The sequence below is a fragment of the Coenobita brevimanus genome, chromosome 21 (genome assembly GCF_032717465.1).
Source record: "Coenobita brevimanus isolate Jiangsu-jjx chromosome 21, ASM3271746v2, whole genome shotgun sequence".
Classification (NCBI taxonomy): Eukaryota; Metazoa; Arthropoda; class Malacostraca; order Decapoda; family Coenobitidae; genus Coenobita; species Coenobita brevimanus.
In genome coordinates, this window is record NC_136974.1 from 26,244,737 (window position 1) to 26,267,697 (window position 22,961).

Consider the following 22,961-nt stretch of genomic DNA (forward strand, 5'->3'; position numbering starts at 1 on the left):
CACTGTTATCAAAATAATGCAGCAAGCCTTTGAGCTTTCCATAGCTGCAGGGTAATACCTTGTGAAGTCAAGTGCTCAAGGTGTAATAAAATGTGCTGGTACAAAGAGGACAAGCATTACTGATGGTGTAACAACACTCTGCTACAGTTCAAACCATATACACATCAGGCTGCTGGCAACATCCCAATCCATATTCCATGTAGGTGGCTGGCCTAATTTTGAGTGACTTTCAAGGTTAGGTTTTGTGGCAGTCTGGGTGACTAATGTCATCAGGGGAAGGGTATGAGGTGCTTTGTTCCCACAGTTAAATACCCAGTCTGGGTATTCCATTAGTTTTTCATGGTTTTTCATGTGCTATGAATGATTTTTGATTGCCATTTCTATCAGAAATGCTAGCTTTGGCCATGGGGCGGGGAGACAAAATGGCAAAACAGGGCAGCTGCGAATCTGCGATAAAGATGACCATCAAAAGCATTCGAAATACAAGAAAAACCAGAAGCCAAAACAACAATATAGGGATGAGCCAGAGAACAAAAATTCCATTTACCAATATGGGAATATTGGTGGCATGTTCATTGTAAGCTAATGAGTGTTGTAATAGCTAATGAACTAGTAACTTAGCTGCATGAGGACTGTAAGGTATATGGTGTTATACTTTACAATTGAGCATATAAGGTCTGAGTGTTGGTTTTAATGAAGACCACAAGTAAATACTGTATATCAGCTTTAACCCCTCCATGGCCATGGGTTTGGAAATTTACGTGCACCTCAGGTCAACACCAGTGCCATTTTCTGAAGTTTCGAAAACTGATTTCTTTTCTTGCTATATTCATGAGAAAGTACAGATGCACCTAACAGTGCAAATCCCAGCTTCCTAGACCCATTTTGTGGCTTCCAATGGAGAGCGAAAGTTGCAGAAATATCAGTAACTGATATCAGCTGCCGAGAGGTGCTGCTGCATTGCAACATTGCAGTTGTTCTTATCATTTTTTGAACCTCCAAAACATTGTGAATGGTGCTGAAATGTTGCGCATACATTAAATATGATGATATCAAATGATTTTGGTACATAATGTTAGGATTGGCTTGAAAAAAAATAAATAAATAAAATTACAGTATTATCAATAATTTTTCATCTTCTTGATATAAAGTATGTTTACGATAGTGTCGAGTTATTTTTTAAGTTATCATTGTGCCCATGGTTGGAAAAGGGAGTGAAAAGGTTGAATTTTCAGTCATAAATGAGAAAATTGCCTGTCCCCCAAGGCTAGGCTCTCCCACAGGGGATGAATGTGGAGGGTCAGATCTGATTATGAATGGGGGAGTTGAGTCGCAACATGCTGCTCCCACACCACGTGCATGGCCAAATATAAATTGTAACGCAGTTTCAGAACTACGAATAAACCTAATTATTATGAAGAGAGAGACAAAGCAGAAACAAATAAGTTTACAGATGGGTGAAAACGTATTTTTTCCGTAATACACGTTCACCTTTCTCTATAATTTTACCTTGTAATTTTTGCAATATGTGTTGCTGTCTGTCTGTCCTGAGTGTGGGATAGTATGATATATTTTGCCTGGGTAAGGAAAAAGGGTATAGTTGCATGTCTCCCAACACTTTACACGGTCAGAATTGCAAGACGACCTTGCCATTCGCACCTCACACGGGCTAATTTGCAGGAAGAGAAGAAGTTCTTTCCACCCACGAAAGCATCATGTGAACACAGAAAACTTTCCTGTTATGCTTGTAAAAGGCAAAGAATATGTAAAATGATCAAAACAGTGCAAGAAACCTGAGCAAACAGGTAAACATACCAAACAAAAATTAATTTTTCTTTTTCATGTCATTTTTTGTTTATGCCTGTGTTTATTTATAATCATAAACATTGTGGTTGTGTGTTTTGCTAGGGAGGAGAAAGATGATATTTTCTCTCTGGGTCGAGATAATGAGTGTAACTGTTAAGGAATGGGCTCGAGCAAAAAAAATCATACATCCACTCCATCATGGCAGCAGGTGGTGAACTGACAGATGAGGTGTGTGAGAGCATGAAGTGAAGGTCAGTCTCATATCCCAGATGTTCGTTCACTTCTCTAAAGTTTTCATGGTTTTCTACATGTCGCACTGCATCAAATGATACAAACCAGTACAACAAACCTGAGCAAATGGGTAAAGATACCAAGGCAAAAATATATTTTTCACTTATTATCATGTTTTTTTGTTTGTGCCTGTATTAATTCATAATCATAAACAGGTGGTTGCATGTGTTCTGCATGAGAGGACAAAGTTATTTCTGCCTGGGTCGAGATAATGGGAGTAGTTGTGCTTGTTTGGGCATGGCCAAGAGCAAAAAAATCGAAAATCCACTCATCACAGTAGCAGGCTCTGAGCTGCTCGATGAGGTGTATGGGAGTGTAGCGTAGGTCAGTCAGAAGACGCTCAGAATGTTCGTTCACTTCCCCAAAATTTTCGCCATTGTTCATAGGCTGCACTTAACCCCTACACCGCGGGCTTGTTTACCAATTACTTGCGTGTCCCGCGGGGTTATTTGGGCTCCGAGAGACTCTCAAAAAATATTTGCTAAAAATCAGTTATTAGTCCTAGAATAATAAAATTATATATGCTTATAGCACATACCTTCAGCTTTCTCCTGGAATGATTGTTGAGCCTTCGTCAGTTTCCGTAGGACTTGTGGAGACCTCTGAAGTAGGGTAACTAAGTCTCCACTTTACACTTCCCGACAACCCGTTATATGATTACCACAGCCAGATACAAACACTATAAACACTATTCTACCATTTTCAAGTAGTTTGGGATCCATACTAAAAAAAAACAGTGTGAAAGCAATGGAAATTACGAGCGCGTCTGATCGCCGCACTTGCGCTAGTTCGCTCTAGGCACTCTGTCATTTATTATTCATAAAACCCCTCACACTTTATATTTCTATTACTATATCACACTTATATATATCTGGAGTCTTTCTCCATAAGTTTCATTCAGTCGTATTATTTTATTGTCACTGAAGCCATTCTATTTTTCAGTCAGTAAAATACATAGAGAGCCACGGATTCACTCTCACTGTTATAACATAAATTATTTGTACTCATATTCTTATATTACTAATTACTTACATTACTATTTACATTTTCTATTCTATTTTCAATATTTACCCTTCTATTTTACTTACAATATGTTATTCACTGTCACTTTCAGTAAGATGAAACTATAGTACACTGTTCAATCATATGAACTGAACATCCATTGCTTTCACCTGCTATTTACACATTATTTACACATTATTTACACATTATTTCCAAATAATTCTGCTTCCACACTTGCACTGTTAGAACTGCTTCTGGCTGTGATAATCGAAGAAGCAGGTTACACAGAGGGGAACCTGGCATTCAGCACACTGCCAAGAGGTGCGTTTATGCTCAGGTGTGCGGCGTGTGGTATGCGCACATACCTGACACCTGCGAATCGCAGCCTTCCTTTTCCCTGTGGCAGGCATTAGCTCAAGTCTGTGCCGCTCCATATACGCCCTCTGCTCAAGTCGGTCGGGAAGTGTAACTGGATGGCGCCTTGGAGTTGCTGCTTGCACCTTACCATATTTTTCCAGCAGCTGCTGGACACAAGTCCTGGCGAACAACCTCAGGGAGAAGGACTTGGGTGGCTTTACCTTCATCTTGTACAGGATGAAGGCGTTCAACATCGTCATATCTATGAGATGCAGAAAAACTTTCCTGTACCACCTAGTATTCTTCCTGAGGCAGTCGATCTCACCAATCATCATGTCGGACTTGTCCACCAGCCGCATGTTTATATTATAGTCCAACACAGCATCAGGTTTCATCACAGGTTCGCCTGTCCTACGGTCGACCTTCCCACTGTCTCTCATCTCCCCTTATGTACGGTGGTGAGCATGTGTGCACGACTCTCTTGTCATGCCACCGTATTGCCAGCATCTTCTCAGACTTGCGTAGGTGCACGTCTCCTCGCTGCGAGTTTCCTGCCTCTGGGAATTTGGGGAAGTTGGCACGATTACTTTTGACAGTGCCGCAGGAGCCAATGCCGTGCTCAGAAAGGTATTTGGCAAGTTTCGGTGCTGTATAGTAGTTGTCTGTATACAGCACATGATTCCCACCAAAATACTTTTCTAGGAGCACTTTCACTACACAGCCTGAGAAGCCAAGGGGGTGTGTTTTATCGAGATCGACAGTGCTGGCTGAATATATGACGAAGTCAAGGATGTACCCCGTCTTACAGTCGCACAGTACAAAGAACTTAATTCCAAAGCGATGGCGTTTGCTTGGAATGTACTGGACAAACCGAAGACGTCCTCTGAACAGAACCAAGGACCCATCAATGACAACCTTCTGAAATGGGTGGAAGAATGACATGAACTTATCCTTCATTCTGTTCAGAATCTCTCGGATCTTCCAGAGTGGGTCGGTTTGGGAAGGTACATCGTTGTCGGCAAAGTGCAGGTTTCCCATGATGTTCCGGAAGCGATCTCTGGCCATGTACTTGTTGAAGGTCGGTGAGGGTAGTAAGGGGTCCATGGACCAGTATTCTTCCAACTCATGCTTCTTGGAGTGTGGCATAAGAAGCATGAGGGCAAAGAACACATACAGCTCCTGCACTCCCAGCATGGTCCACTGTTGCATCTTGGCTGCACCTGTACCACTAGCAGCACGTTGTGATTCGAACCTGTTAGTCTCATCACATATGTGCTGCATGACTTCGTCATCTAGGAAGGCCAAAAGGTAGTCGACACACTCAGCATTTTCGTCCATAGTGAAGGCAGGCTGAACTCCTGACGAGCTCTCATCGAAAACCAGGTTTTCGGGGACAAAATCTGACCCTTCCGTCCACGCGAAGGCGTCCAGGATTCCCTGGCGTGGCGGTGGAGGGATGGTGGTGGTGGTGGAGGTTGGCTGAGAGGGAGGCTTATCACGGTCAAGGTCACTCGCACTGACCCTAGGTTGCCGTACAGCACTAGCAGCCCTTACCCTACTAGCTACACTACTTCTCACTCTCTTAGATCTACCTCTACCTCTACGGCCGGCCTTCACTGTTGATGCTGGTGGTGACTCCGACGACGAAGACTCCGGAGATAACTCAGCCGACGATGATGACGAGATGAGTAAAGCGGGGCTTGGGGAATGGGGAGGTGAATGATCTCGTGACTCATGGCGGGCTGGGTCACGTGGGGGCATTGTTCTGGGGCTAACACGCCGCCTTTTCACTCCCTTCCCAAATTCTTTTCCTTCCTGCGCTAAAGGCTCCTTTCCCTTGGAGCTACACACAGATTCACTGGTAGGAGCACTTGTTGTCGCTGTTTCTGGCGCGATAAGTTCACCCGGCTCATCACACGATTCACCGGAATCGTCAAAATCGCTGTCCATTATTATCATCGACAATTCAGCAAGTTCTCGTGCCACTGCAGAGTCACTGAGGCCTTTCCTGCTTGCCTCAACACTTTTCTTGGGGGTAGAGGTCACGGGGCCCTTTGCAATGGGCGCAGAAGCGGCAGGAATGGCGGGGCGCGAGTGCGACATGTTGTCTCTGCAGTGGAGGACAAGGAACTAAATGCCGCGGCTTATCTGAGAAGGGAAGGGTTGACAATGACACTTTAGGCTGACTGCTGCTAACTTACAGGCTAATTTTTTATAGGTAGAAAATCTCGGCAATAAATAAAGAAATAGGTACTTACAGGTGAATGTAAATGTCAATTAGGATTCTCCCTTCCTTTCTGATATATATTTTTATTACAGACATCGATTACAAGGCATAAATCAAAGGGGAAATTACCGTGGTAATGTAGCGAATGAATGCACGTGAGGTTTTGTCAGGTGATAATTGGGCAATTTCAGGAGTATAACACTATCACTTACCTGTTTTTTTTGGTATATATTATTGGGTAAAAATATTGGGCATAGGGCTTATTTCAATGGATGAAATCTGTGGAAAAAGAAGAGTGAAATTTCCGTAGCGCAGCGCGGCGTGGGAGGTGAGAGGAGAGGGTAATGGAGGGCAAGTAGGGAGGGGAGTCAAGAAGGGGGTAAATTATCTGAGAAGGGAAGGGTTGACAATGACACTTTAGGCTTACTGCTGCTAACTTACAGGCTAATTTTTTATAGGTAGAAAATCTCGGCAATAAATATAGAAATAGGTAGTTCCAGGTGACTGTAAATGTCAATTAGGATTCTCCCTTCCTTTCTGATATATATTTTTATTACAGACATCGATTACAAGGCATAAATCAAAGGGGAAATTACCGTGGTAATGTAGCGAATGAATGCATGTGAGGTGTTGTCAGGTGATAATTAGGCAATTTCTGGAGTATAACACTATCACTTACCTGTTTTTTTTTTGGTATATATTATTGAGTAAAAATATAGGGCATAGGCCTTATTTCAATGGATGAAATCTGTGGAAAGAGAAGGGGGAAATTTCCGTAGTGCAGCGCGGCGTGGGAGGTGAGAGGAGAGGGTAATGGAGGGCAGGTAGGGAGGGGAGTCAGGAAGGGGTTAAAATAGCTAAAATGTCAACAATGGATGGGAGTACAGATGAGATTTGGAGTGCTGACTAGTGTTGAACATTGGCAGTACTGATATATGATACAAGCCACCACTTGAGAGCCCGGGATAATTCAAAATAACACAGAATCACAAAAGTGACGCCCCGCGGTATGATCCATTGTAGCCGAGCGTCACGAAAGTGACGCCCCGCGGTTAAGGGGTTAAACAATGCCTGCAGCCATTTATCGGCTAAACGTCATTCGACGCCAGCGACCATGGAGGGGTTAATAGAATCCTGAACTGTCACCTTGGTTCTTATTGTCTGTAAAGTAGTTCAAGTGAAAAATTATGTCATGAAGAGCAGTTGTATTATGGTAAAAATGCATCAATTTGAGTGCTGGTTTTTAACTTGGCTACCTGTTGTGAATTTTCCACCACAAAAAAACTTTAGTAGCCTACTTACATGAAAGGGTATAGAAGCACAGTCTCTGTGAATAACTTCATCCCTACTCCACGAAATGTTTCCCAAAAACCTGAATGTCTGCACTTTAGTAGCTATGTGAATTTTTTTTGTAAAATTTATCCATCTTCATCTTACTAAATGCTCAAACACTTGACAGATTTACTAAATTTGGTATGCAGTTGATATGTCATATAACAAAATACAATTACTCTCAGCAACTGTCTCATTGCTTTCCAGCCAGAGTCATGTGCTCAAAGGGAAGATGAATTCACAGCGCTCTCTTCAAGGATGGAATTAAGACTGGTCATTCACTGAGCTACACAAAAGTGTGCAAGAAATCAACAATAAAATACACACACACACACACACACACACACACACACACACACACACACACATGTAACTAAGTTTGATAAAAGTGGAAAAAGACCTGATTGGGATTATAAGTTAGGAAGTAAAACCCTATACATATCAAAAATAGAGAAGTACCTTGGAGTGATTATCAATAACAGACTATCTCTGGCTGACCACATCAATGAGAAGGTATGGAACATGTATACACTGCTTGCTAATATGAGAATAGTACTGTATTCACATACATAATTGAAGACATGCTGATTAAGATAATAACATCATTCATCAGACTAATACTGGAATATGCAACAGCAGTCTGGAATCCTCATCTCAAGAAACACATAGATAAGATTGAAAAAGTTCAAAAGGCTGCTACAAGATGGGTACCATGCTTAAGGGATCTTAGTTACGAAGAAAGACCAGAAAAACTGAATCTGCCAACATTACAGGACAGGAGGGAACGAGGAGACATGATTATGCTATGTAAATGTGTCTTAGGGAAAGAGGAAATAGACATAAATGAGTATATAGCCTATGGGGAAGCATCAGCAAGAGGACACTGCAAAATAACTGCATAAAAAGAGAGGTGATAAAGAGGTAAGGAAATTCAAGTTTCCCAAATAGGGCAACTGATCAGTGGAATGCACTACCAAATGCCAAAACAATTCATGAATTTAAAGATGTACATGATAAAGTGATTTAATACAAGGGACAGTACGAGCTTGACTCATTCCTGTTAAGATACAATTAGGTTAGAACACTTAGGTAAGAACATACACACACACACACACACACACACACATTCAGGCATGAACCCACCCACACACCCACAAAAGTACTGTAAACAATAATCAAGATTCTGCAAAAAGTACACTAGCACTGTTTTTTAACATCTGATTTGTCAATACAAAGGAAAAATACTGGCATTGGTTCAGCAACAGAATGGGAGGGAGGGAAGGAGGAGGCAAGATATCAATCTGGTGAAGTAGATTGACTACAGCACTAGGAAGAGAGAAGTAGCAGAGCCAGATCAACATATAGGGGATCAAGGTGGGTCCAAGCCCTGTTATGGGTATGGGGTGACAGGAGCTACTAATATACAATGTCCTCATAATCAAATAATCCGAAATTTCCAATGACAGGGCCAAAGGGGCCCTAGGAACCCCTGTAGCAAAGCACTGAGACAGTGAACTTATCAAAAAAATTTATACTGTAAACTCTCAATTATCCAGTGTAGTTCAGCCAAGCCCTACTCCGAATAATGTAAAACACCAGACACTGCATGGTACCCCTCATCAGCTCACTATTTGGCGTTGAGCCAGCTACTGCATTACAATCCGTCTGGACCTCTATCCTAAAAAATTTCCCATGAGTAAAAGATGAAAATTAAGCATAAAATACAATAATGATACAATACTGCAATCAAGTAATACAGCACCGGTTGGCTACCATTTATGGGCCGGTTGATACACCTTGACACCAGATACTGCATTGAACCGCTGATTACGTCCCGTTTTGGCACTGGATATTGCATTGGGCCGGATATTGCGACAACGGATAATTAAGAGTTTTGGCTAGTGTTAACAGGTGTTAAATCCCTAACTGCTTCCACTAAAGAAGGTCTCCCCTAAAGTCAAATAAAACTGTCTTGCAAAAGCAGGAGCATAAAAATGAAAAACGTGACATGCTAGAGAGATTCATAGTGATAGAATCAAGATGACATAAAAAGTGGTTCTTAATGGGAAGTTAAATTCCCGTACAAAAATTTTTCTTACTTCACTTTAGACACTGATGAGATAAAGTCTGTGTTTATGCCTGGCAATGGGATCGCTGCTGCAACATTCAATGTCCAACAACTTCAGGAAAAACACTTAAGAAAGAAAAGGGAGCTATATATATATATATATATATATATATATATATATATATATATATATATATTTTTAACTTGGAGAAGGCATTTGCGAGAGTTCCTAGGGAGGTCGTAAAGTGGGTAATGAGAAAGCTTGGGAATGGCTGATTAGAGTGGTTATGGCAATGTAAGAGGGTTCTTGCCCCCTAGGTAAAAGTGAATGGAGGCTTGAGTGATGAGTTTTCTGTGTATGCTGGCATACATCAGAAGTCATTCCTAAACCCCTTATTGTTTACCATGGTGTTTCAAGCTTTCTCACGTGACTTCAGGCTTGTCAAGCAGTGTAGAGCAACCTGAAGTGGAAAGGTGAGTAATAAAAAGTGACAGGATGGATGGAAGAAATATGAAGAGAGGAGGGCAGACACAGAAAAGAAAATGATAAATGTGAAGGAAGATGTATGCAGCATTCCTTCATGTGTGGATGGTAAGTCTCCTTGGCCACCAATCAAGCATAAACACCCATCTTATACCATAAGGCAAGGAAATATTATGGAAAATTTAGGCTACCAGAAATGTTTTCTGAAAGGTAAGTCAACCAATGGATTCAAGAAGGTTATGAAGCAGGGTAAAACTGGCAGATGTTTTAAATTTTATTCTTGCTACAGACAATGTCATTCAGCTTACCACAGCCCCCTTAAAGTGAAAGGGTTAAATGACAAACTAGCTGTTACACTTAAAAACTTAATAGTGAAGAGGAAGGCTAGCCCCCAATATTGACAATAACTTCTGATGCACAGGACACCAGCATGTGTCTCGCCTTTCCAAATGATACTGCTGCTGACTGCACTTTATAATGCAGGATGCAGGGTAATCACATCTGTTAACCATAAGTGTTCCTTATGTCCCTAAAAAACTGTGTTTGCTTTCTCCTTCACAGGAAAGTTCTCAGCATACAGCAATAACAGCTATACAACTGACCTTTCTTAAAGGGGGCTGAGTCGAGGGGCGAAGGCGGCGGATGTCTTTTGGAGGGTGAGGGCAGGATGATGGAGCCAGGTGGGGAAGTGGGCAGCTGCAACTGGGGCTGAGGGCTGGGGATTCGAGCTGCATCCCCATTATTACTCTCATTTGACGGTCCCGCTCCCAGCCGTGCCAATCGCTTTTTCCGTATCTGTGGGTTTCAACCAAGCTTAATACAATACAGTTTGCTCATCTATAATGCAGCTAATTTTGTTAGCACTAGGATCAGCAGTAGGAGAGTTTGCATTGTGGGATACACAGAACCTATTGGAAAAATGGTTAGGGCCAGACATGGGGCTGAAGTTGGCATCAGCTTCATGAAGCCATGGTTTTTAAGTTGCGGATTTGGCTTCAGCTTCATGAAGCCATGGTTTTTAAGTTGCGGATTTGGCTTCAGCTTCATGAAGCCATAGCTCTTTAATTGCAGCTTCGGCTTTGGCTTCATGAAGCCATAGTTTTTAGGCCATGTCTTCGGCTTCAACTTCGAAGCCAAGGGACTGGCTTCAGCCTGAACTGCTGGTTAAAGCTGGGCCAGAAAATCTGTTACAGGAACAGAAGTTCTGATTATCTTACTGGCTGGTTACAACTGGGATACTGCGACATGAAGCTGATTATTGGCTTCATAAAATTAACACAGCTTCAGCTTTTTCTTTGTCAATGTTTATCAGGTGGCTTCATGACTTTTCAAGGGCACCAACTTCAGCTTCAGCTTCATGACTTTTGAAGGGCTTCGGCTTCGAACCCAAAGAGTTGGCTTCAACCCCTAGTCTGGTTAGGACCCTTTCCAGTCACTCCAACGCCCCTCCAAGCTTGCTCTGATTATCCCATATTGGCCTTAAATGTACAGAACAATGATAACCAATTAAAAACAAATTGGACTGTAACAAACCTGAAGTGTGGAAGTAGACTACATCACCACCAAAACCATACCATCAAACAAACCATACCTTCACCCCAAACCAACATCCAGACAATACAATCACCTAAATCATCACCCCTCGACACCAGTAAGCCTCTCAGCAGTTACATGGCCTTCACTGAGGGAGATATTGGTAGATCCGTGCCGTGACATATAATGACATATCTGTCTGCATTGTGATAATTCAGAGCACCTAAAAAAGTGCCTTTGGTGTTAGCTAAATATGATCCACATTACACAACACGTTATAGGCAAACTGAATGTAATACGGTGTGTTTTAAGCCACTCTGATTGTCTGGATTTGTAGAAAAATCTTCAATTTACCTACTGAGTTCTAAAAAACCTACATGTGAAAACAAATCTAAAATAATAATCTGCCATTAGCCATTTTAATCAACTACTCTGTATTTCTAACTGTGATTTACAATGTACTGGTATCTAATGATAAGCCATGACAATGACAGCACAACATAAAATGAATTTTAAGAATCCTGCAAATCAAAACAGGCTTTACAGCTTGCCATTATTCAATATACCAGCTAATGGAAAATTATTATCTAGTATGTCATCTTAACTATATCAATACTATACAATATCTTAGACTGTGTCAATAACATAGAGATCACACTTACAATCTGTGCTGTGCTTCTTATGACTGCATTACTCAGTACACAGATGGAAACATGTTTAAAAACCGCAAAATGTATTTCAGCAGCCATGGAGGAAAGTATGCCATAACTTGCATCCTATTATTCTGTTCATCTTTATTTAAGAGGGAAATTTTTTTAAACAGATTTCTATCTATCTATCTACCTAATGCCAGACGCCTCAATCCCGTTTGGGGTGGCCACAAACAAATCGCCTCCAAGTCGCCCTGTCCCCCGCCATTTCACTCCCCTGCTCCCAACTCACACACCCCTCTCTCATATACCTTTCCACCCCATCCCACCATCTCATCCTCGGCCTCCCCCTCCCTCTTCCCCCCTCCACCTCACTCACATACACTCTCTTCGTCAGTCTTTCACCCTCCATCCTCTCCACATGGTCAAACCACCTCAGTGTGTTCCTCCTAACGCTTCCTATCACATCCACACCACAATACTCCTTTATATCCTCATTCGTCAGCCTGTCTCTCCATGTGACTCCACAGGCTCCTCTTAAATAACTCATTTCCACTGCTCTCACTCTTGACTTGTGTCCTTCCAACAACGTCCAAGCTTCACTTCCATACGTTAGAGTTGGTATCACAATACTGTCATGTAGTAACTTTTTCACTTCCATGCTCACTTCCCTGTTTCTTATCACTGCTTTCAAAGAACAGATTTCTAATTTTTAAATTTCTTTATCATTAAAAACAGTCAGCCTACAAACAAGTATTATAGAATTGTTACTCAGCACTTCAAAGTGTCATAAATCTTAATTTTCAATTACTAAAGTACAAGAAAATACAAGTACACAGTCTTTAGCCTACAAACATGAGAACCAGCTTCAGACAAGTATAGAGAGTTGTTGAGAATAGCTGGAACAATTTCAAGACAAAAGGAAAGAAAGGAAAAAATTTGGATAAGGTCTTTGTCCTGCAGTGGACCAAGTCATGATGATGATGAATACACAAGAGAGAGCACCGGCATACACAGCAAGGAAAATGGGTGATGATATCCTACGAATTTTGGAAGTTGACAAGAATGCTGCTAGAAAATGGACAGTTTGGACAGAAACCCTCAAGAAGTGGCTGAGGCAGACCAAGAATATCATTCATATCCCTTATAAAGACTCCAACATGCTTGCATGCATCAGCCTTGTTTACCTTATGGTGGCTCTCCAGTCTGCTTGATCTCAGGTAGCCTCCTTATTCAGTCTCTTATCCCTGAGGTCACACACTACATTCTCGACCCCCCCCAGGGGGTAGGGGGGTTTCAAGAATACTCCCCCAGTATCCCTGCTTGTCGTACGAGGCGACTAAAAGGGTTGGTGGTGGGTTAGTGCCCCATCCCGTAAAAAGAACTAACTAAAAAAGCGAATAAAGCGCCTCGGACCCGGACGGACCATACGTTGACGACTAAGGAACGGACAAAGGACATTCTTAGGGTGGGAACGTGGAATGTGAGAGGAGTGAATGATGAAGTGAAAGAGAGAGAGATTGTTCAGGTGCTTAAGGATGCAAAAGTGGATATATATGGATTGACTGAAACTAAATCGAAAGGTGAAAGGGTGAGAGAATGGGAATATGGTTTAGGTATATGTGCGGGAGTACATAAGAATGAGATGGCAAGAAAGGGAGTATGTCTGATGATAAGCAAGAAGTGGAAGGAGAATATAAGAGAGTATGGAACAATGGGTGCAAGGATTGTATGGGTGAGGATGAAAGTAGGTATACAAGCGTGGGCGATTGTATGTGTGTATGCCCCGACAGAGGATCGAGTAGCAAGAGTGAAAGATGAGTTTTGGGCGAAAGTAGAAGCGTGTATGGACAAGTCTGAGAGGAGCGAGAGAGTGCTGTTGATTGGAGACATGAATGGTAAAGTTGGGAATGTACGAGTGGATGGAGTGGTTGGTCAGTGCAGTGTGCCAGCTGAAGTAGATGGGAATGGAAGTGCTTTGGTGGACATCTGTGCTTGTAAGGGGTTGGCAATAGCTAACACCTACTTTCGTCATAAGATGATCCACCGGTATACATGGAGAGCAATGAGGAGGATGGATGGTGAACTTGTAGAACAAAAGGCAATGATAGACTACGTGTGTGTGGATGAGCGAATGAGAAGACAAGTGTTGGATGCAAGAGTGTGGAGAGGGTGGGGGAATGGAGTCTCGGATCATCACTTAGTGATGGCCAAGATAGAGCTGCAAAGAAATTGGTTGAGGAGATGAAGGGGAAGACAGGAGGAAGCAGCTCCTGTGAGAAGAGTGGAGAAATTGCAAGATAGTGAGAAAATGACAGAGTATAAGAGCATAGTGGAAAAAAGATTGGGAAGGTATGAGCTACAGCAGATGGAAGGGGTGGAAGATGTATGTAAGATATTCAAGGAAGAAATAGGCGAAGCATGTGAGGCGGTTTGTGGAGTGAGGAGGAGATGCAAGGGTGTGCAAGGGACAGCATGGTGGAATGATGAGGTGAAACGAGCGGTGGAACAAAAGAAGAAGGCATATAGTGAATTGTTAGCGAGTAGAGGTAGGGGAGAAGATGAGAGAGAGAAGAGAGAGGTATATGTGAGCAGGAGAAGGGAGGTTAAGAGACTGGTGAAGGAGAGTAAGAAGAAAGTGGATGAAGAGTTTGGGAGGAATCTGAATGTGAAATGGAGGGAGAGTAAGAAATTGTTTTGGAAGGAGGTAAAGAAAGTAAGCCAGTGTGAAATGGGAAATAGTAGGGGAGTGAAAGATAGGAATAATAGATTGTTGGTGGAGAAGAAAGAGAAATTGAGGAGATGGAAGGAGCACTTTGAGGATTTGTTGAATGTAAAGAGTGTGAGCAGTGTGAGTATAAGTGGTTGAGGAATGGCTGGGAGAAGAAGAGATGAGAGGAGGGAGGAAGAGATCAGTAGTGGAAGCGATGAAGAAGATTAAGTTGGGAAAGGCCCCAGGAATTGATGGAGTGTGGTGAAATGCTTAGGTATGGGGGTGAGATTGTTGTGGAGTGGATATGGAAGTTGTGTAGATTGGCTTGGGAAGAGGGAAGGGTTCCAGAGGACTGGAAATCAAGTACTGTATAATTGTTCCTTTATACAAAGGAAAAGGGGAGAGAGAAGTATGTGGCAACCATAGGGGTATTTGCCTTCTTAGTGTGACTGGTAAAATATATGGTAGAATACTCATTGATAGGATTAGGTATATGACAGAAGAGCTAGTTGGTGAAGAACAAGGGGGATTTAGGAAGGGAAAAGGGTGTGTAGATCAGATATTTGTTCTAAGTTGTTTAGTGGAGAAGTATCTAGAGAAGGGAAGGAAAGTGTATGCTGCCTTAATGGACTTGGAGAAAGCTTATGACAGAATAGATAGGCAAGGTATGTGGAAGGTATTAAGAATATATGGAGTGAAGGGGAAATTGTTGAGTGCTGTGAAGAGTATGTACGACGGAGCTAGGGCTACGGTGCGAGTGGATGGTGAGCTAAGTGAGTTCTTTGATCTCAATGTGGGACTGAAACAGGGTTGTGTGATGTCTCCATGGCTGTTTAATATATACATGGATGGGGTTGTAAAGGAGGTGCAGGGTAGGGCAGTGGATGTGGGGGTGGCTCTAATGAATGAGGGCGAGGTTTGGAAGCTTCCGGTGTTGCTGTTTGCTGATGATACAGTATTGTTGAGTGAAGATGAATGGGAGTTGCAAGGTTTGGTGAATGAATTTGGGACAGTGTGTAGGAGGGGGAATCTGAAAGTTAATGTAAACAAAAGTAAAGTTATGGTGTTTGAGAGGAATGAAGTCACAGAGTGTGTAGTGAGGTTGGATGGTGAGGATATGGAGAATGTGAGTGCATTCTAGTACTTGGGTAGTGTGATGATTAAGGAGGGAACTTTGGGGGATGAAGTGTGTGAAAGAGTACAGCAGGGAAGGAAGGTTGTTGGTACACCAAAAGCAGTGATGAGAAATAGGGAGGTGAGTATGGAAGTTAAGAAGTCACTGCATGATAGTATTGTGATCCCTACCCTGACGTATGGAAGCGAGGCATGGACCTTGCAAGAGGGGAACAAATCAAGAGTGAGAGCAGTGGAAATGAGTTACTTGAGAGGAGCATGTGGAGTGACGTGGAGGGACAGGTTGACGAATGAAGAAGTGAAGGAACGCTGTGGGGTGGATATGGATGTGGTTGAGAAGATTAGGAGAAATACACTGAGGTGGTTTGGACATGTGAAGAGAATGGAGAATGAAAGACTAGCTAAGAGGGTGTATGTAGGTGAGGTGGAGGGAGGGAGAGGGAGAGGTAGACCAAGGATGAGGTGAAGGGATGGAGTTGAGAGGTATATGAGGGAGGGGGGGGTGAGTTGGGGGGAGGGTAGTCAAATGGTGGGTGACAGAGCAACTTGGAGGCGTTTTGTCTGCGGCCACCCTTTGCGGGATTAGGGCGTCGGGCTATAGATAGATAGATAGATAGACTCTCACAACCTTACCCCCAACGTCCACACTTCTCATTTTCTGCACCCAATTCTCATCCTCCCTCCCCTCCATATACCCAAACCATGATAGTCTACCCCTCCTCAGAACAACAGTAATACACTCCAGTCCCACCCTTCCTCTCAACAGTCATACAGACACTGACTCTTCCTCTCCTGCGGTCCACCACTCCTGCAAAGCATTACCGTAGTTTTTTTTTCTTCTTTTTTTCAGGGGGGATTTACAAAAAAAAAAAAAAAAAAAAAAGTGGAGCTTATCTTTCCTATCAGTATCATACACATTAAGTAAGAGTAGGAGCTAGCAAGCTTTAGACAGCAAAGTACTAGCTTATGTCATTTTGGGTACGTCCTCATGTGCATCTGTTGCCTAGAAATGATGGACAAGATACACCATCGTGGCAATGGGTTTAAAGGGGTGCGGGATGATTTACAAAAATCTACAGAGCTCACAGTTAATTGTCCCCAACTCTCCTTGCAAAAGTTGATACAATCTATGTACAGTATTAATACTAACCCATAAAGCCGTTTATAAGGTCTGCATCCAAAAAATGAAAAAGAAGTCTAAGTGTATCTGCCCAAGAAACACTTGTACCAAAGCTGAAGTAAACTGGTGAAAAATGAAAGAATGATACCAAAGTGAAACAAAGAAGGAAAAAAAGAAACAATAAATACAGGATGGTCTCCACATTACTGGTCAAACACTGTATATCTCCAGAGCTTTCAACCAAGATCAGCCTGGGTAAGCACTAAGTAATAGGGATTTTGGTTACAGTTGAAGCTGTTGTGTAGCTATGAGGGATTCATACATGTCAGTTGCACATAAATGGAAAGGCCACTGTATGACATTATTTACAATAAAAATCAATACCAGTGTTAGTGATGTCCACAAGTTTCGTTTTGTTTCATTTCTGAAGGCTCCAACACGCTTGAATGCGTCGGCCTTGGTCGCCTAATGGCAGCTCTCCATGCTGCTCAATCTCTGGCTGCTTCCCTATTTAGTTCCTTATCCCTGAGGTCACACCCAATGACCTCATCTCAGGTCTTTTTGGTCTACCTCTCGCAACCCTACCCCTAACAAGAACACTTCTCACTTTTTGCACCCAATTATCATTCCCCATCCTCAAACCATCTCAATCTACCTCTCATCATCATAACACCAATACACTCCAGTCCCATCCTACTTCTCAACTCTTCCATCATAAATCTTGGCCCCTCAGGCCTCACACTCAGGAAAGCACTGCACATCCACGTAATCATTGCCATTTCTGTACGTTTGAGCCTGTGAATATCCTCTTCCTTTACTGCTTAGGTCTCACTACCATACAACATTACACTCTTAACATATGCCGCATACAATGATCCCTTAGCATGAAGGGAGAGCCCTCTCAGTGTCAGGAGACTGAGGATAGGCAACAGCTCCCTTAACTTCTTCCAACCAATTCTTACTCTAGCCACAGAGCTAGCTCCAACCCGACCTTCTGCACATAACATCTCCCCCCCCCCAAAAAAAAAAAAAAAAAAAAAACTCTCCCACACACTCAAGAGACTCACCAGCAAGTTCAATCCTTTCACGCATGGCAATCTCCACATGCTCTTCCCGACACACTGCATATTTGAAATCAGTGTTATCTCGCAGTCTACCTCTAATACCACTACATCTCTTACGCACCCACTTATCACAAACACTGCACAAGATGGAATTACTTCCAATGCTCTTGTGGCAAATCACACATGGTCACTCCCCCTCTTCTCTGACAGTACCACCCCCAGTCCTTGCTACAACCACTTTTGTTTACCTGCATTTACTCTTAAGCCCTTGTGACCCATACCATCTCTCCATTTCCTAAATCTTTCCACTGCCTCCCTTTCATTCTCTGCAATCAACACCAAATCATCAGCATACAACATCTTCCACAGGAGTCCATTTCTGAAGTCACATGAGAGGGCTTCAAGTACCATAATAAACAACAAGGGGCTCAAGACTGACCCCTGACGCACAGCAACATTCACGGAAAACTCCTCACTCAAAATTCCATTCACCCTTACCTGGGTCCAAACATCCACATACAGTACATTTGGCTCTCTCTTGTATTTTGTTTTTCTCTTGGAAGGAACAACAATTGCGGGCTCGTGGCCTTTGGTTCCTTCTTCACTGCATTAAAAAAAAAAAAAAATGCCACTCCTCGACCCCAAGCTTTCTCATTGCCCACTTAACCACCTCTCGAGGGACTCTAGCAAACGTCTTTTCCAAATCAACAAAAACATAGTACAGTTCGTTTTTCTTTTTCCTATATATTTTTCCTGAAGCTTTCGAACAATGAATATGGCATCAGTGGTCCCTTTGCCTGGCATAAACCCAAACCGCATCCCATCAATATTCAGTCTTTCTCTATGTAGACAAAAACAAGGAGGAACTTGATCAAAAGTGCTCAGAACAGCAATACTGTATCATATCAGAACTAAAACCTTTGACCTTTTCAGTTTTGATCAATCTATACAAAATCAAATCACTTCATCCCATTCCCAAACATACTGTATATGCCAAGTTCAATCCATATCAGGTCACACATGAACAATTTGTTAATACAGACACATGTATGGCTACATACAAAGAAACAATGATAACAATAGCTAGACCTTCAGCGTCACTAGCTAGATTTATTTGATGATTGTAATAAAGTTTGATGCTGGGGGGGGGGTCGTGGTAGGTGGGGGTGCTCATCATCCGCTCACTCGATGTAGTGCTGATTTGGGTGTCTGCCCTTTCCCTTCATCCTTCCTCTTCTGTCGTTCTTTCCTTCATTCTTTCCACTTCCTTTTACCTACGGGAAACTTTACACTCCCTCTTTTGTCTCTCTTTCCTTCATTTTTTTCCCCTTCCTTCTGCCTATGGGTGACTCAACACTTAGTGACAAGCCAAATGGTTTCCTGTACACCAGGAAACCATTTACTATGCTGGATGGTAACCATATAACCAAAATATGGCATCTGGTGGTTTAGTGGGTAATTAAGGTGCTCCAATTGGGTTGCGCCTTTGAAGGTTTATATCCAAGGGGTGGTTGGAGTTTATTGCTCATGTAATGCCACTCAGGGATGAGTGAGACTGGTCACTCTGATCTTGAATGTCATGACCAGCTTGCCTGGCCCCAGGCTCCTCAGCTCCTCATGGACAGAGTTGGGGAAAAAAAATCAATTTTTTTATTTAAATCAGATATTTTTTTTCCAACCCTGTTTGTCTATCTATCTATCTACAGCCAAGACGCCATAATCCCGTATGGGGTGGCTGTTTGTCTTTGAGTTTGCTGTTTTGCAGGGAGGGGCACTTGTCACAAAAAAGGACTTTGTAGTTACTTGTAGAGAAGTTATATATTCGACTTGTGGACGAGCGGTTGTTATACTTGAGTTGTTTGTAAATAGATAATCTTGGTTCCCATTTGTCATGCAATGACAGGAGAGGTAAAGAAGAGTATGGTACTATTTTTACTTGTCTTGGAAATATTAACAAAGTCTCTCACACACGAGTGAGTATAAGTAGAGTCCCGCTAGCTACCTCCCTGTCTCGCTCTCTCTCTCTCTCTTCCAAGTTGCTAAGCCTTTCTCCCCACTACCTGCCGATTCTATGGCCTCTCTCCTTCTGAGCTCTCTTTCCTAAATTCTGGTGTAGCAGGGGTCGTGTCATGTGTGTTACACTGTGGTTGGAAAGTTCTAGAAGCTTGTGTGTGAGTATGTGTGTGTATGGTCACGAGGCGCTGTCGTGTGCCTATAAAGCATTCCTTGAGTTTAAGAGTGCGTAAGCATGTTTAGCATTGCTCGATTCTCGCAGACACAATACCTTCTCATCATCTGACTTCCTGCTTCTATCTGTCTCTCTGTCTATCTATTTGTCTATTATGATTTGTAATTATAATATGGAGACCTGACACACTAACCCTCCACAACACGCTTGCTGAAATGTAAGGAACACGTGTGGGTTGGTTATATGGTTGCCACCCAGCATTGTACATGGTTTCCTGGCCTATCATTCATACATTTTTTTCAGGACAAGATATCTTCTCCCTGAGGTAAAGAAAATCCTGTTTGTGCCTTTGGGAATTCTGTCAAAAGTGTACCATACTGAGGCTTTTTTCCTCCCACTTGCTGCAATGTGCCCATTAGGTATGATTATATATCACTGTTCAAATAAACAGACTTACAAAATTGAAAATAATAATGTGAGTGGGAAATGGGAGTAAGGCAGTGCATCACAGGCTAGCACTTCTTGGTATGGGGGAGGTTACCCACACTCAGGGTTGGAAAAATAGCATATGATATATATATACATTATATATTATATATATATACAGGTAGGCCCTTAATTCACGTGAACTTTTTTCATGCGATTTCGGTTATCCACGAATTTTTTGTACAATAATTAAAACATAAAATTATAGTATTCAAATAAATAATTTTAATATACAAAAGAATAAATAAAATATAAAAATGCCTACCTGCTACCTGTGTGCATACATATATGTATGTGTGTGTGTGTGGAAGGTCGGTCCATACAGTCAGTTTGAATCCGACGGTCAAACCATGCATGACTCGTGAATCGTTATTTATGGCTTATTTTTCTGCCTTCCAGTGATTGCTTGGCTTGTCTGCCAACCTGAGGCCTAACCCTAGTGCTAGTGATGCATGTGGTACCACACCAAAACAGACTCATAAAGTGATGTTGCCGACAGAGAAACTTAAAGTGTTGGACAAGACGACCGGGCTAATACACGGCCCGGCCCTCTCTATAGGAGAGGAAATCGTGAACGATGGACAAACTTAAGGGAGGAATGTCGGCGACAATTCCCCATCAGGACGATTCCCCGTCATTTATTTACATACCAGTTTATTTAGCAAGTACAGTACTGTACACTAGTTTTTTACTTATATGAGATATAAAATCCCCCCTGAAAATTAGTTATTAAAGTACAGTATTAATTAATCAATAATAAGTACAGGTAACTCGCACGGAACACGTGGGTTTCGTTCCTACCGTGCCGTGTTATAGTAGCCGCAGCGAGAAATGAACGCTGTGGTGGGGCAGGCGGGATGACCTGGGATTCCCCCATTGTTGCCATATCCACATGTCACCGACCATAGAGGTAGGATGTCACCGATCATCGGCCACCGCTGCAGCCCCGCTCCATGATCCTTACCCTGTGTCTCTGGCTTTCTCTTTCTCTCTCGGTTTCTATATAAACTGGTGTATTTCCGAAACTAATTATGAAATTATTATGACTTTTGTTCCACACCACCACTGAGGTAAAAATCAAGGAGAGTTTTCTGTATAAAGGTTTCCCCCTCTTGTCTGAGGGCAGGTCAGTTCTGGCGAGTGTATAATTATAGGTCAGGCGGAGGTATCGGCAAGGCCGCACTCCCCCGCTCATATGCCACATTTAGGAGGGGGTGGAAACCTTTATACAGAAAACTCTCCTTGATTTTTACCTCAGTGGTGGTGTGGAACAAAAGTCATAATAATTTCATAATTAGTTTCGGAAATACACCAGTTTATATAGAAACCGAGAGAGAAAGAGAAAGCCAGGAACAGGGTAAGGATCATGGAGCGGAACTGCACAGCGGTGGCCGATGGTCGGTGACATCCTACCTCTATGGTCGGTGACATGTGGATATGGCAACAATGGGGGAATCCCAGGTCATCCCGCCTGCCCCACCACAGCGTTCATTTCTCGCTGCGGCTACTATAGGTGCGTAATCGCGTATATTTAAACTACTCCGTATTTTGCTCCCTAGACCCCCCAAATGTGTTGTTTTGCTGTTATCTGTCAATGGTAATCACTAGAAAGCACTTTAAGTGGTTAGAAGGTTTATTTAATGTTATAACTCACAAATACAGTACTCCAGAGCAAAACTTCAACACACAAATACTGTACGTAAACACAAGGAAACATTCTGACGCCGATCATAGGTAATCTTATAAATCAGGTTAACTGGTACCAGTGCTTTAACTTACAAGTACATACCAGAACAGTACATATTTAACTTAGAAGTGCAGTACTGTGATATCGAATGATTTCAGTACATAATCTGTTAGGAATGGCTGAAAAAAAAAAAAAAAGTTATGAATACATTTTCACCTTTTTGATATATATTTATGGTAGTTTCGAGTTATTTTTTACGTTATCGTTGTGCCCATGCTTGGAAAAGGGAGCGAAAGAGTTGAATTTTCAGTCCTAAATGAGAAAACTGCACGTCCTCCAAGGCTAGACTGCCACGGGAGAATAAAGTGGAGGGTCAGTCCGATTAGCAATAAGGAAGTTGTCACAACTTCCAGCTCCCACATCACGAGAATGGCTAAAAATAGAATCGTAATGCAGTTTCAGAACTAACAATAAGTCTAATTATTACGAATACAGATACAAAGCAGAAATAAATACGTTTACAGACGGGGAAAACGTACTTCTTCCGTCATAACATGTTCATCTTTCTCTATCATTTTACGTTCATCTTTATCATTTTACCTTGTTATTTTCGCAATATATATTGCTGTCTCGTAAACAGGGTGGTTGTTTGTGTTTTGCAAGGGAGGAAAAAGATTGTATTTTCTGTCTGGGTCGAGATAATGGGTGTACCTATGCGTGGTTAGGCATGGCCACGAGCGAAAAAATCGTACACCCACTCATCACGATAGCAGGTGGTGAACTGACAGATGATACATGAGAGGGTGAAGTCAAGGTCAG

The 22,961-nt window shown here is 42.3% G+C and overlaps 1 protein-coding gene across 1 annotated transcript in view; it reads right to left on the reverse strand.

Moving 5' to 3' along the window:
* Ube4B (Ubiquitination factor E4B) overlaps positions 1-10,926 on the reverse strand; it is a 645,009-nt gene extending 634,083 nt beyond the window's left edge. Inside the window, exons 1-3 of the mRNA XM_080266571.1 lie at positions 10,893-10,926; positions 10,498-10,724; positions 10,170-10,362 (exon numbers count right to left, since the gene is read on the reverse strand). Coding sequence (XP_080122697.1) covers positions 10,170-10,362; positions 10,498-10,724; positions 10,893-10,926 — 454 coding nt within the window. The remainder of the gene's footprint in view (positions 1-10,169; positions 10,363-10,497; positions 10,725-10,892) is intronic.
* Positions 10,927-22,961: the final 12,035 nt, after the last annotated feature.